This window comes from Lipotes vexillifer, unplaced genomic scaffold (assembly GCF_000442215.2).
Source record: "Lipotes vexillifer unplaced genomic scaffold, Lipotes_vexillifer_v1.1 scaffold811, whole genome shotgun sequence".
Taxonomy (NCBI): Eukaryota; Metazoa; Chordata; class Mammalia; order Artiodactyla; family Lipotidae; genus Lipotes; species Lipotes vexillifer.
The window spans coordinates 1,066,485-1,080,342 of NW_006775554.1; the positions used below are offsets into that span (position 1 = coordinate 1,066,485).

At 44.6% G+C, this 13,858-nt stretch overlaps 1 protein-coding gene across 1 annotated transcript in view; it reads left to right on the forward strand.

Annotated features, from left to right (window-relative positions):
• The first annotated feature begins 2,652 nt into the window (after positions 1-2,652).
• SCNN1B (sodium channel epithelial 1 subunit beta) overlaps positions 2,653-13,858 on the forward strand; it is a 31,217-nt gene continuing 20,011 nt past the window's right edge. Inside the window, exons 1-2 of the mRNA XM_007449980.1 lie at positions 2,653-2,969; positions 5,349-5,625. Of these exons, the coding sequence (XP_007450042.1) occupies positions 2,659-2,969; positions 5,349-5,625 (588 nt within the window). The 5' untranslated portion in view covers positions 2,653-2,658. The remainder of the gene's footprint in view (positions 2,970-5,348; positions 5,626-13,858) is intronic.

Below are 13,858 nucleotides of genomic sequence, written 5' to 3' on the forward strand. Positions count from 1 at the left end.
AGGTTGTTGTTACAGATACCGTTGCCTGACAGGGCTCTGAGCGAGCCTGAGGCCTCATTGTTAAACTGGGAGATTAGAGGGGGTTAGGTGGATGTTAAGGACCTAAAACTTTCTTCTTGACTGAATCAGAATGGTTAAACTAGAATGGAAGAGGGTAGATGTCAGAGAGGCCCTTGGTCTATTTCTTCCACAACTATTTATAGGAGCCTAATGTGCTCTTCACCTCTTGGGCCTTGAGACAGATGAAGCCCCAATTCTTTCCAAGTTTAAGGTTGTGGATAAAAGTGTATAGGAATGAAGTAACATACGAAGCACCTTGCAGTTCCTGGATCATGGTAAACACTTAGTACTTTAATGTTGCTCTCATAGTTGTTATTATTATAGTTATTATTACTTTATTATCCCAGAGCAGGGACTGGGTCCTCTGGGAAAGGTGGGGGTTGGGTTAGTCTATGAACATCTGTCCTACAGCCATGATGGCCTGGACAGGCACATGGAACTTGATTTCCATCAGAGAGCAGAGGTAGTGGTGTTAAGAGAGTAAAGCCCTTAATGCTTTGGCCAGGCAGATGAGGAATGTTACTGTGTCAGACAGTTAGGTCAGGAGTGAACATGCCTGGGTAAGTTTAAGGTCTCTGTTCAGATATGAAGGTCTGGCGTTATTCATGTCAGTATTCAGTGGTGTTCTAGGCACTGTGCTGGGCTCGTCGGGAATACAGTGCTGCTACCTTCAGGAGGGTTGTGATCTCATGGGAGTGAGAAGCCACAGGACAAGCAACTATGACACAGAGTAGAACGAGGAGAATTTCTTTCTCTGTTGGTTGCAAATGATAGATATCCAGCTTGTATCAGCATAAGTAAGAAAGAAAATTTATTGGTTCCCATATCTGCTGAGTCCAGGAATAAAAGGCTTCAGGAATGGCTGGATCCAGGTGTTCAAACGATGTTGTCAGAAATCTCCACCTTGTGGCTCTGCTTTTCTCTATGTTGGCTTTCTTCTCAGGCAGTCTCCCCATTTGTGTTGCCAAATACCACCAGCTTAGTAGTCTTAGCTAAAAAGGAGGTCTCTTCCTCAGTTATTCCAACATAAAGTAACAGAATTGAGTCTAATGGTCCAAACTGGGGTCATGTGAACCCCCCTTCCCAGAGCTAGGGATGGTAGCCTGGCCACTCACACCAACTAAGACTGGGGGAGGGGTTCACCCAAGGAAACATCCAAGCAAGGGGAGAGGGTGCTGGGAAGCAGGCAACACCCTGCCCAACACAGAGCCCCCAGAAAGGCAGAGGCTCTCAGAGGGGGGCAGGGCTCATGCCAGCCAGGGAGTCAGGACAGCTTCACGAAGGAGGTGGCCTTTGGCCAGTTGGGGCTCCAGGGATAGGGCTGGGGTGCTCCTTCAGCAGGTTCTGGCTCTGTATATGGGCAGAAGGAAGGAGGAAACAGGTATTTCCTGAGAAGCCATCATGTGCCAGGCTCTTTGACAACTATCTTGGTTAACGTCACAAGAACCCTGTCTGCTCACGCAGGTGGGAAACAGTCTCAGAGAGGTTAGCCATTCCTGGCTGACCCACAGCTAGCACCCAGCACTCCTGGAGCCACCCTCACCCTGCTCCAGTCCATCTCCACTGAGCAGCTGGGGCGCTCTTTTCAGACCACAGAGTTGACAGCATCTCGTCTCCACAGGTTCCAACTGTCCTAGGATTGAAACCCCACTCCTTAACATGGCCCACAAGGCCCTGCGCGGCCAGCTCTGTTCATGTCCCCAGGCTCCCTCCTGATCGGCCTCTGCTCCTGCTGTCCCCTCCCCCTCCCAGCACCACTCCTCTTCTGTCCTTTAACTCAACTCCTCCAAGGACTCCCAGACTTCGGGGGCCCCCCTTTGTAATAACAGTAGCTGACAGGTGCCAGGCATTAATCCACACTCTACATATGCTCACTCATTTCAGTCTTCACATCAACCCTGGGAGGTGGGGACCGTTATTATCCCCATTTTACAAGATGAGGAAACTGAGGCACTGAGAAAGTGAATTGCTCAAAGTCACACAGCTAGAAAGTGGCAGAGCCGAGATTCAAAGCCAGACATTTTGCTCCACAGTCCTCATTCTTAACCACTGCCCTCTACTGCTTCTGGGTACTCCAATCCTTCCTATCACATTTTGTAACCATTTGGTTGACCTCTGTCTCAGCACTCACAGCTAGTAATAATGGTAGCTAACATATTGAGCACTTAGCCTGTGCCAGGCACTATACTTGGCACTTTTTACGTTTCACCTCATTTCACCCTCTCAGCAATCCTATAAAAACTAGGTATAGTTGTCCCCGTTTTGCACATGGAGAACCTGAGGAGTTAAGAGTTTAAGGAACTTGTCCACTAAGCTGGAAATTCTCAGAGGGAAGAAACCTTGTCCATTTTGCTCATCATTGAGTCCAGAGGGGCTAATTCAGTGCCTGGCATACAGTAGGCACTCAATAAATGCTTTGGGGTTGGTTGGATGGATGGATGATAAATGGCAAGAGGGAAGGGAGGGAGGGAGGGAGGGATAGAAAGAGGGCCTTCCTGTCCCCAGTGCCCGTGCTCTGGCCATGACTGGGAGATCCTGGGACGGGAGGCTGTTGTGGTATCTGAAGTGGCTGTCCCGGCTGTATCTGCAGGAGCCACGATGCACATAAAGAGGTACCTGCTCAAGTGCCTGCACCGGCTGCAGAAGGGCCCTGGCTACACGTACAAGGAGTTGCTGGTGTGGTACTGTGACAACACCAACACCCATGGCCCCAAACGCATCATCTGTGAGGGGCCCAAGAAGAAGGCCATGTGGTTCGTGCTCACCCTGCTCTTTACCTCCCTCGTCTGCTGGCAATGGGGTGTCTTCATCAGGACCTACCTGAGCTGGGAGGTCAGCGTCTCCCTCTCCATCGGCTTCAAGGCTATGGACTTTCCCGCCGTCACCATCTGCAACACCAGCCCCTTCCAGTAGGTGGTCCTTGGAGCGTGGCTGGTCTCAGCGGGGCTGCATTTCTTCTTTTTTTTCCTTCCTTCCAGCTTTCCTTCCTTCTTTCCCTTTTCCCCCTTTCTCTCTTTCTCTTTCCTTCTTTGTTTTCATCCCTTTGTAGCAAGGAAGATTCAAAATAACCTCCCAGGCTTAAAAAGAACCTCAGAAAATACCTGATAGTCCCTGCCTTCAGGCATGCCAGTGTCTATTTATTGATTCAATGTGTATTTATTGAGCACCTACTATTGCCAGCAACTTTTCTAGGCACCAGGAATACATCAGTAACTAAAACAACATGCCTGCCCTCGTCACAGCCTACCAGAGAAAACAGACATTCATCTTTTTTTTCCATAAATATTGAAATCATTGTAATTGTGAGGATTAAAAAATATATATAGCAACCATACATTGAGTGCTTACGAAACACCAGGCAGCGTGTTGAGTGTTCTTTGGGTAATTCATGTCATTCTAATCCACACAACCACCCTAGGGGTGGGCACTGCTATAGTAGCTTCAATTCATAGGTCAGGAAATGGAGGTTCAGAGAAGTGAGGGAACTTGCCCAGAGACACACAGTGAGCAACTGTAGAATTTGAATCCAGGCCTGATCTGATTCCAGAGCTGCCACTGTTTAACCACTTGATGGCAAGGCCTAGGAAGGGGACACCCAAGGACACCCAACCTAGTCAGGGTTGGGTTGAGGAAAGGCAGAGGGTCAGGCAGAGAAAAATGCCCCGAGGAATGAGTAGAAGTTAGCCAGGCAGAGTGAAGAGAATGCCCCAAGTGGAGGGCACAGCACATGCAAAGGTCCTGGGGTGAGACAGAGCTTGGTGCATTCAAGGACTTGACAAAAGGGCCAGCATGTCTGAGTCTCAGGGAACGTTCTTGTCCAAAAGAAGGTCCTGGAAGGGAATTCATATTTCCTGATTACATTTCCAGCTATCAGAAAGTCACTTCTTTCTAGTAATACGGCTGCTTTTCCTTGCTTCCGTGGTCTTTGAAGCTACTTGAGAAAACTCTTAATAATTATAATAATAACACACCCTGCTTTATAAGCATCACCTAATTGAATCCTCCAAAAGCCCTCTAGGGTAAATATTTCAATCCCCCCCCCATTTTGTAGATGAGAGAACAGAGCCTCAGAGAGGTTAACCTACCCAAAGTTACACAGATATTAAGTGGCATGATGGAATTCAAACCCAGAGCCCATGAATTCCAACACAGGACTTACCAAGCTCGACAGCAGCTGTGGACATCTAGGCTGTAATAGCAGCCCCTACCCCGCAGCCCGCCACCTACCCAATCCTCCTCTCCCTGTGTGCACAGAGGCGGCTGGTCTGATGGTCAGGGTACAGGTTGTATCAGCATCTGAGGCTGGTGTCAGCTCTGGCTGGTGTACACCTTCATAACAGGACTTGGGCCTGTGTCCAGGGTTTAGTGCTGTCTCCTGCAGAAGTCCTCCAGCCAGAGCTGATACACGCCACCCTGGAGACCACACTCTGGGGCAAGGTCTTGGATAAATTGGGTTTTGGAGTGACTGGGGTGCAGGGCCTGGGGCCCCCACCCAGGGCCTGGTGGGAACACCCACTGGTGTGGACACATTTCTGCCAGACTGACTGGTCACCATTTTCAATATGGGAGCCTCAGGGGCTGAGAGAAGATCCTGGATCCCAGCCCCACAGTCCCATCTGCCTTCTCCCTCCTGAAACCGGCTCCTGTTCCCCAAATTGCTGCTGGAGAATTAGGACCTCAGGATCACAGACCTGTCCCTCCCCCAACATTCTCTATCACTCCTGGCAGGGAGTAGTCAGAGCCCCGTGCCTACACAGCACATCTCCGGGAGCCCGCCGAACCCAGGTTCCTATCTCAGCTCTGCGGCCTCATCAGTGGGATGAGCTCAGGAAATCACAGCAACTCCCAGAGTTTCTTTATCCATATGTGGGGATGATTATAGAATTTTGGCCAAGATTAAATAAAAAGATGTAGGAAGCACCTAGCACTTGGCACATGGTAAGTGATCAATAACTGTAAGCTCTTAGGATTCTTTCCCACTAGCCTGTGAATTTCATATGGAAAAAGACCCATTCTGTCTTGTTTGCCATAATATCCTCTGTGCCTTGCACAGTACTTGGCACATAGTAGATGCTCACCAAATACTGGGTGAATGAATGAGTGAGCAGGTGGGTGGAAGGATGCATGGATGCATGGGTGGGTAGATAGAGAGGTGGGTGCTTGGGGTGGAGGAGCATTCTTCTCACATGTGGTGGCAGCCACACTGCAGTAGGAGGGGCTCCCAGACTACAGTCGTTCTGCTCTGAAGCTGCCTCTTGCCTCCCTGACTTGCTCTCCCTCCCACACAGGTACTCCAAAGTCAAGCATTTGCTAAAGGACCTGGATGAACTGATGGAGGCAGTCCTGGAGAGGATCCTGGGTCCTGAGCTCAGCCATGTCAACGCCACCAGGGCCCTGAACCTCACCCTCTGGAACCACATGCCCCTGGTCTTTATCAATGAGCAGAACCCCCATCACCCGGTGGTTCTTGACCTCTTTGAGGACAACTACAATGGCTCAGCAAGCAGCACCCCAGCACCAGGAAGGACCTGCAGTGCCCACGGATGCAAAGTAGCCATGAGACTAGTAAGTGGACCCTAGGCACAGGTCAGGCAATGGGCCCTAACTAGTGAGGCTGATGGGAGTTTCTTTCTTTAAATAATCTGGGTCTTGCTAGGGGAAAAACAGGCTGGAGCCAGTGCCTATTTTATATGTTTGCAGTGCTTTTTTAAAATTAGAAATAGTTGGTATGTTAGTCAAGACACTTTTAGATGCCAGTGACCCAGCTCAAACTAGCTTAAGCAAAGCAGGGAATTCCTTGGTTCACAAAATGAGAAGTCCAGGGGTGTATTAAGTTGAGATGTGGCTGGATCCAGGCATTCAGATGCTGTCATCAGGAGTCCATCTCTCTCCACCTAGGTTCATCTTTTCTCTCAGTTGACTTTGCTCTCTGGCTGGCTCTCTCCACATGGAAGACCCTGGCAATGCCAGACATACATCCCACAAGCTTAGCACTCTTCCCAGAAACAAAGCTCTTCTTTCCTAATTGCCTCAGTGAAAGTCCTGAGACTGATCATCAGGTCACATGCTCACCGCTAAACCAATCACTGTGAGCCGGAGGACAGGCTTTCATGATTGGCCAGTCCTGGGTCATGTACCCTGGAGCTGAGGATGATGTCAGCCTTTATCAGACCACATGGACTGAGCCGGGGGAAGGGGTGGCTTCCTGAAGGAGGAATTAAGTCTTTTTTTTTTTTAACATCTTTATTGGACTATAATTGCTTTACAATGATGTGTTAGCTTCTGCTGTATAACAAAGTGAATCAGCTATACGTATACATATGTCCCCATATCTCCTCCCTCCTGCGTCTCCCTCCCACCCTCCCTATCCCACCCCTCTAGGTGGTCACAAAGCACCAAGCTGATCTCCCTGTGCTATGCGGCTGCTTCCCACTAGCTATCTGTTTTACATTTGGTGGAGTATATATATCCATGCCACTCTCTCACTTCACCCCAGCTTACCCTTCCCCCTCCCCGTGGCCTCAAGTCCATTCTCTATGTCTGCGTCTTTATTCCTGTCCTGCCCCTAGTTTCTTCAGAGGCTTTATTTTTTTTTTGGTTCCATATATATGTGTTCGCATATGGTATTTGCTTTTCTCTTTTTGTCTTAACTTCACTCTGTATGACAGTCTCTAGATACATCCACCTCATTACAAATAGCTCGATTTTGTTTCTTTTTACAGCTGAGTAACATTCCATTGTATATATGTGCCACATCTTCTTTATCCATTCATCTGTCGATGGACACTTAGGCTGCTTCCATGTCCTGGTTATTGTAAATAGAGCTGCAGTAAACATTGTGGTACATGACTCTTTTTGAATTATCATTTTCTCAGGGTATATGCCCAGTAGTGGGATTGCTGGGTCGTATGGTAGTTCTATTTTTAGTTTTTTAAGGAGCCTCCATACTGTTCTCCATAGTGGCTGTATCAATTAACATTCCCACCAACAGTGCAAAAGGGTTCCCTTTTCTCCACACCCTCTCCAGCATTTATTGTTTGTAGATTTTTTGATGATGGCCATTGTGACTGGTGTGAGGTGTTACCTCATTGTAGTTTTGATTTGCATTTCTCTAATGATTAGTGATGTTGAGCATCCTTTCATGTGTTTGTTGGCAATATGTATACCTTCTTTGGAGAAATGTCTATTTAGGTCTTCTGCACATTTTTGGATTGGGTTGTTTGATATTGAGCTGCATGAGCTGCTTGTATATTTTGGAGATTAATCCTTTGTCAGTTGCTTCATTTGCAAACATTTTCTCCCATTCTGAGGGTTGTCTTTTCGTCTTGTTTAGGTTTCCTTTGCTGTGCAAAAGCTTTTAAGTTTCATTAGGTCCCATTTGTTTATTTTTATTTTTATTTCCATTTCTCTAGGAGGTGGGTCAAAAAGGATCTTGCTGTGATGTATGTCATAGACTGTTCTGCCTATGTTTTCCTCTAAGAGTTTTATAGTGTCTGGCTTTACATTTAGGTCTTTAATCCATTTTGAGTTTATTTTTGTGTATGGTGTTAGGGAGTGTTCTAATTTCATTCTTTTACATGTAGCTGTCCAGTTTTCCCAGCACCACTTATTGAAGAGGCTGTCTTTTCTCCATTGTATATTCTTGCCTCCTTTATCAAAGATAAGGTGACCATATGTGTGTGGGTTTATCTCTGGGCTTTCTATCCTGTTCCATTGATCTATATTTCTGTTTTTGTGCCAGTACCATACTGTCTTGATTACTGTAGCTTTGTAGTATAGTCTGAAGTCAGGGAGCCTGATTCCTCCAGCGCCGTTTTTCTTTCTCAGGATTGCTTTGGCTATTCGGGGTCTTTTGTGTTTCCATACAAATTGTGACATTTTTTGTGCTAGTTCTGTGAAAAATGCCATTGGTAGTTTGATAGGGATTGCACTGAATCTGTAGATTGCTTTGGGTAGTATAGTCATTTTCACAATGTTGATTCTTCCAATCCAAGAACATGGTATATCTCTCCATCTGTTTGTATCACATCTTTAATTTCTTTCACCAGTGTCTAATAGTTTTCTGCATACAGGTCTTCTGTCTCCTTAGGTAAAACATTCCTAGGTATTTTATTCTTTTTTGTTGCAATGGTAAATAGGAGTGTTTCCTTAATTTCTCTTTCAGACTTTTCATCATTAGTGTATAGGAATGCAAGAGATTTCTGTGTATTAATTTTATATCCTGCCAGTTTACCACATTCATTGATTAGCTCTAGTAGTTTTCTGGTAGCATCTTTGGGATTCTCTATGTATAGTATCATGTCATCTGCAAACAATGACAGTTTTACTTCTTCTTTTCCGATTTGGATTCCTTTTATTTCTTTTTCTTCTCTGATTGCTGTGGCTAACACTTCCAAAACTATGTTGAATACTAGTGGTGAGAGTGGGCAACCTTGTCTTGTTTCTGATCTTAGTGGAAATGGTTTCAGTTTTTCACCGTTGAGAACAATGTTGGCTGTGGGTTTGTCATATGTGACCTTTATTATGTTGAGGTAGTTTCCCTCTATGCCTACTTTCTGGAGAGTTCTTATCATAAATGGTGTTGAATTTTGTCGAAAGCTTTTTCTGCATCTATTAAGATGATCATATGGTTTTTCTCCTTCAACTTGTTAATATGGTTTATCAGATTGATTGATTTGCATATATTGAAGAATTCTTGCATTCCTGGGATAAAGCCCACTTGATCATGGTGTATGATCCTTTTAATGTGCTGTTGGATTCTGTATGCTAGTATTTTGTTGAGGATTTTTGCATCTATGTTCATCAGTGATACTGGTCTGTAGTTTTCTTTTTTTGTGACATCTTTGTCTGGTTTTGGTGTCAGGGTGATGGTGGCCTTGTAGAATGAGTTTGGGAGTGTCCCTCCCTCTGCTATATTTTGGAAGAGTTTGAGAAGGATGGGTGTTAGCTCTTCTCTAAATGTTTGATAGAATTCGCCTGTGAAGCCATCTGGTCCTGGGCTTTTGTTTGTTGGAAGATTTTTAATCACAGTTTCAATTTCAGTGCTTGTGATTGGTCTGTTCATATTTTCTATTTCTTTTTGGTTCAGTCTCCGGAGGTTGTGCTTTTCTAAGAATTTGTCCATTTCTTCCAGGTTGTCCATTTTATTGGCATAGAGTTGCTTGTAGGAATCCCTCATGATTTTTTGTATTTCTGCAGTGTCAGTTGTAACTTCTCCGTTTTCATTTCTGATTCTATTGATTTGAGTCTTCTCCCTTTTCTTCTTGATGAGTCTGGCTAATGGTTTATCTATTTTGTTTATCTTCTCAAAGAACCAGCTTTTAGTTTTATTGATCTTAGCTATTGTTTCCTTCATTTCTTTTTCATTTATTTCTGATCTGATTTTTATGATTTCTTTCCTTCTGCTAACTGGGGTTTTTTGGTTCTTCTTTCTCTGATTGCTTTAGGTGAAGGCTTAGGTTGTTTATTTGAGATGTTTCTTGTTTCTTGAGTTAGGATTGTGTTGCTATAAACTTCCCTCTTAGAACTGCTTTTGCTGCATCCCGTAGGTTTTGGGTCATTGTGTTTTCATTGTCATTTGTTTCTAGGTATTTTTAAATTTCCTTTTGATTTCTTCAGTGATCTTTTGGTTATTTAGTAGTGTATTGTTTAGCCTCCATGTGTTTGTATTTTTCACAGTTTTTTTCCTGTAATTGATATCTAGTCTCATACTGTTGTGGTCAGAAAAGATACTTGATATGTTTTCAATTTTCTTAAATTTGCGAAGGCTTGATTTGTGACCTAAGATGTGATCTATCCTGGAGAATGTTCCATGAGCACTTGAGAAGAAAGTGTATTCTGTTGTTGGGATGGAATGTCCTATAAATATCAATTAAGTCCATCTTGTTTAATGTATCATTTAAAGCTTGTGTTTCCTTATTTATTTTCATTTTGGATGATCTGTCCACTGGTGAAAGTGGGGTGTTAAAGTCCCCTACTATGATTGTGTTACTGTCGATTTACCCTTTTATGGCTGTTAGCATTTGCCTTATGTACTGAGGTGCTCCTATGTTGGGTGCATAAATGTTTACAATTGTTATAGCTTCTTCTTGGATTGACCCCTTGATCATTATGTAGTGTCCTTCCTTGTCTCTTGTGATAGTCTTTGTTTTAAAGTCTATTTTGTCTGATATGAGAATTGCTACTCCAGCTTTCTTTTGATTTCCATTTGCATGGAATATCTTTTTCCATCCCCTCATTTTTAGTCTGTATGTGTACCTAGGTCTGCAATGGGTCTCTTGTAGACAGCATATATACAGGTCTTGCTTTTGTATCCATTCAGCCAGTGTGTCTTTTGGTTGTAGCATTTAATCCATTTACATTTAAGGTAATTATCAATATGTATGTTCCTATTCCCATTTTCTTAATTGTTTTGGGTTTGTCATTGTAGGTCTTTTCCTTCTCTTGTGTTTCCTGCCTAGAGAAGTTCCTTTAGCATTTGTTGTGAAGCTGGTTTGGTGGTGCTGAATTCTCTTAGCCTTTGCTTGTCTGTGAAAGTTTTAATTTCTCCGTTGAATCTGAATGAGATTCTTTCTGGGTAGAGTAATCTTGGTTGTAGGTTTTTCTCTTTCATCACTTTAAATATGTCCTGCCGCTCCCCTGTGGCTTGCAGAGTTTCTGCTGAAAGATCAGCTTTTAACCTTATGGGAATTTCCCTTGTATGTTATTTGTTGCTTTTCCCTTGCTGCTTTTAATATTTTTTCTTTGTATTTAATTTTTTTAATTAATTTATTTTATTTTATTTATTTTTGGCTGTGTTGGGTCTTCGTTGCTGCGTGCAGGCTTCCTCTAGTTGCGGCGAGCGGGGGCTACTCTTCGTCACAGTGCACAGGCTTCTTATTGCGGTGGCTTCTCTTGTTGCAGAGCACAGGCTCTAGGTGCGTGGGCTTCAGTAGTTGCAGTAGCTGTGGCGCACGGGCTTAGTTGCCAGACCAGGGCTCGAACCCGTGTCCCCTACAGTGGCAGGTGGATTCTTATCCACTGTGCCACCAGTGAAGTCCCTGTATTTAATTTTGATAGTTTGATTTATATGTGTCTTGGCATGTTCCTCCTTGGATTTATCCTATATGGGACTGTCTGTGCTTCCTGGACTTAATTGACTATTTCCTTTCCCATATTAGGGAAGTTTTCACCTATAATCTCTTCAGATATTTTCTACATTCCTTTTTTTTTTTCTCTTCTTCTGGGACCCCTAAAATTCAAATGTTGATGTGTTTAATGTTGTCCCAGAGGTCTCTGAGACTGTCCTCAATTCTTTTCATTCTTTTTTCTTTATTCTGCTCTGCGGTAGTTATTTCCACTATTTTATCGTCCAGGTCACTTATCCATTCTTCTGCCTCAGTTATTCTGCTATTGATTCCCTCTAGAGAATTTTTAGTTCCATTTATTGTGTTGTTCATCACTGTTTGTTTGCTCTTTAGTTCTTCTAGGTCCTTCTTAAATGTTTCTTGTATTTTCTCCATTCTATTCCCAAGATTTTGGATCATCTTTACTGTAATTCCTCTGAATTCTTTTTCAGGTGGACTGCCTATTTCTTCTTCATTTGTTTGGTCTGGTGGGTTTTTACCTTGCTCCTTCATCTGCTGTGTGTGTCTCTGTCTTCTCAATTTGCTTAACTTGCTGTGTTTGGTGTCTCCTTTTTTCAGGCTGCAGGTTTGTAGTTCCCGTTGTTTTTGCTGTCTGCCCCCAGTGGCTAAGGTTGGTTCAGTGCATTGTGTAGGCTTCTGGTGGAAGGGACTGGTGCCTGTGTTCTGGTGGATGAGGCTGGATCTTGTCTTTCTGGTGGGCAGGACCACATCCAGTGGTGTGTTTTGGGGTGTCTGTGAACTTATTATGATTTTAGGCAGCCTCTCTGCTAATGGGTGGGGCTGTGTCCCTGTCTTGCTAGTTGTTTGGCATAGGGTGTCCAGCACTGTAGCTTGCTGGCCGTTGAGTGGAGCTGGGTCTTAGCTTGAGATGGAGATCTCTGAGAGAGCTTTCGTCGTTTGACATTACATGGAGCCGGGAGGTCTCTGGTGGACCAATGTCCCGAATCTGGCTCTGCCACTTCAGAGGCTCAGCCCTGACACCTGGCTGGAGCACCAAGACCCTGTCAGCCACACGGCTCAGAAGAAAAGGGAGGGAAAAAAAAGAAAGAAAAAGAAAAGAAAAGAAAGTTATTAAAATAAAAAATATATTATTAAAAATAAAAAAGTAATAAAAAAAAGAAAGAAAGAAGAGAGCAACCAAACCAAAAAACAAATCCACCAATGATAACAAGCACTAAAAACTATACTAAAAAAACAACAACAAAACGGACAGATAGAACTCTAGGACGAATGGTAAAAGCAAAGCTTTTGGGAAATCTGAGGTCTTCTGCCAGCATTCAGTAGGTGTTCTATAGGGGCTGTTTCACATGTAGATGTATTTTTGATGTTTTTGTGGGGAGGAAGGTGATCTCCACGTCTTAACTCCTCTGCCATCTTGAAGCCACGGCTGTTGTTTTTGACAGAAGAGCATTCAAAGGCTTTGCTGATAAATAGTGCTTGTAGTAGTACAACTGAAACAGCAGAAATGCAGAACCTGTCAACGTTAAAAGTGCCAAAATCACATTCTTATTGATCTTACTCATTAGTCTGCAGTGCTCACTTGCTTGTCTTTTGAAAGTAACCCAGCTGGTTTCATCTTTTTTGGTAAGAACATAATCTTGTTTTCTGTGAACAAAAAGATGTTTCTCAGCCAACAGCGGCAGCAACACGGAATTAAGTCTTATTATCAAAAGACAGAGGCATAAATATTGGACAGGTGAAAAACCACAGCTATGCAGTACAGTCATTGCCAAAGTATAACTGGGATGCTCGGATGCCCGCAAGCCAGCAGTAGGAAGAAGTTCCCTGTCTGTGCCCCGGGATCCCCTGGGAGCTCTGTAACTGCTCAGATCCCTGGGCCCCATTCCTGGAGAATCTGAATGGGCAGTTCTGGGCCCAGACCCTGGAATCTGTCTTGTTAATAGTCTCCATGGTGATTCTGATGATCAGCCTTGTTTGGGGACCCAGGCTGGGGCTAGGCACTCCCCAGAAGGATGACACTGCCTCCCGTGCCCCCCATGTGGTCAGGACTTCCACAACCCAGCCCCCCCACCTCTCCACACAAACCAGCAAACAGCACGAGGCTCCAGAGGCCCAGTGCCCGCTCTGACCCAATGCCCTACTACTTTTTGGTGCAGTTAGCAGGCTTCCTGTGTCCATTTCCTCATCTGTAAAGTAGGCATGGTCCTGGTGGCTGCACCAGCTCTCAGGGTCAGGCCCCACATGTGTGTGTGAGTGCATGTTGTGTGGGTGTGCAGGTGGGCTGGGGACCTCAGTGTCTTCATGATGATGGGGCAGGGCTGCTGTGAGAATTGATGAGATGATAGAACTAAAGCCCTGAGTTAGGAATTCCCTGGCAGTCCAGTGGTTAGGACTCTGAGCTTCCCCTGCAGAGGACCCGGGTTCCATCCGTGATCAGGGAACTAAGATCCTGCAAGGTATGGGGCGTGGCCAAAAAAAAAAAGTACTGAGAACAGAGCCCAGGACAGAGTGAGTCTTTTTTTTATATATATATATAAATTTATTTATTTATGGCTGCGTTTGGTCTTCGTTGCTGCGCGCAGACTTTCTTCTAGTTGCAGCGAGCGGGGGCTACTCTGCGTTGCGGTGCGCAGGCTTCTCATTGTCATGGCTTCTCTTGTTGCGGAGCACAGGCTCTAGGTGCACGGGCTTCAGTAGTTGTGGCACGTGGG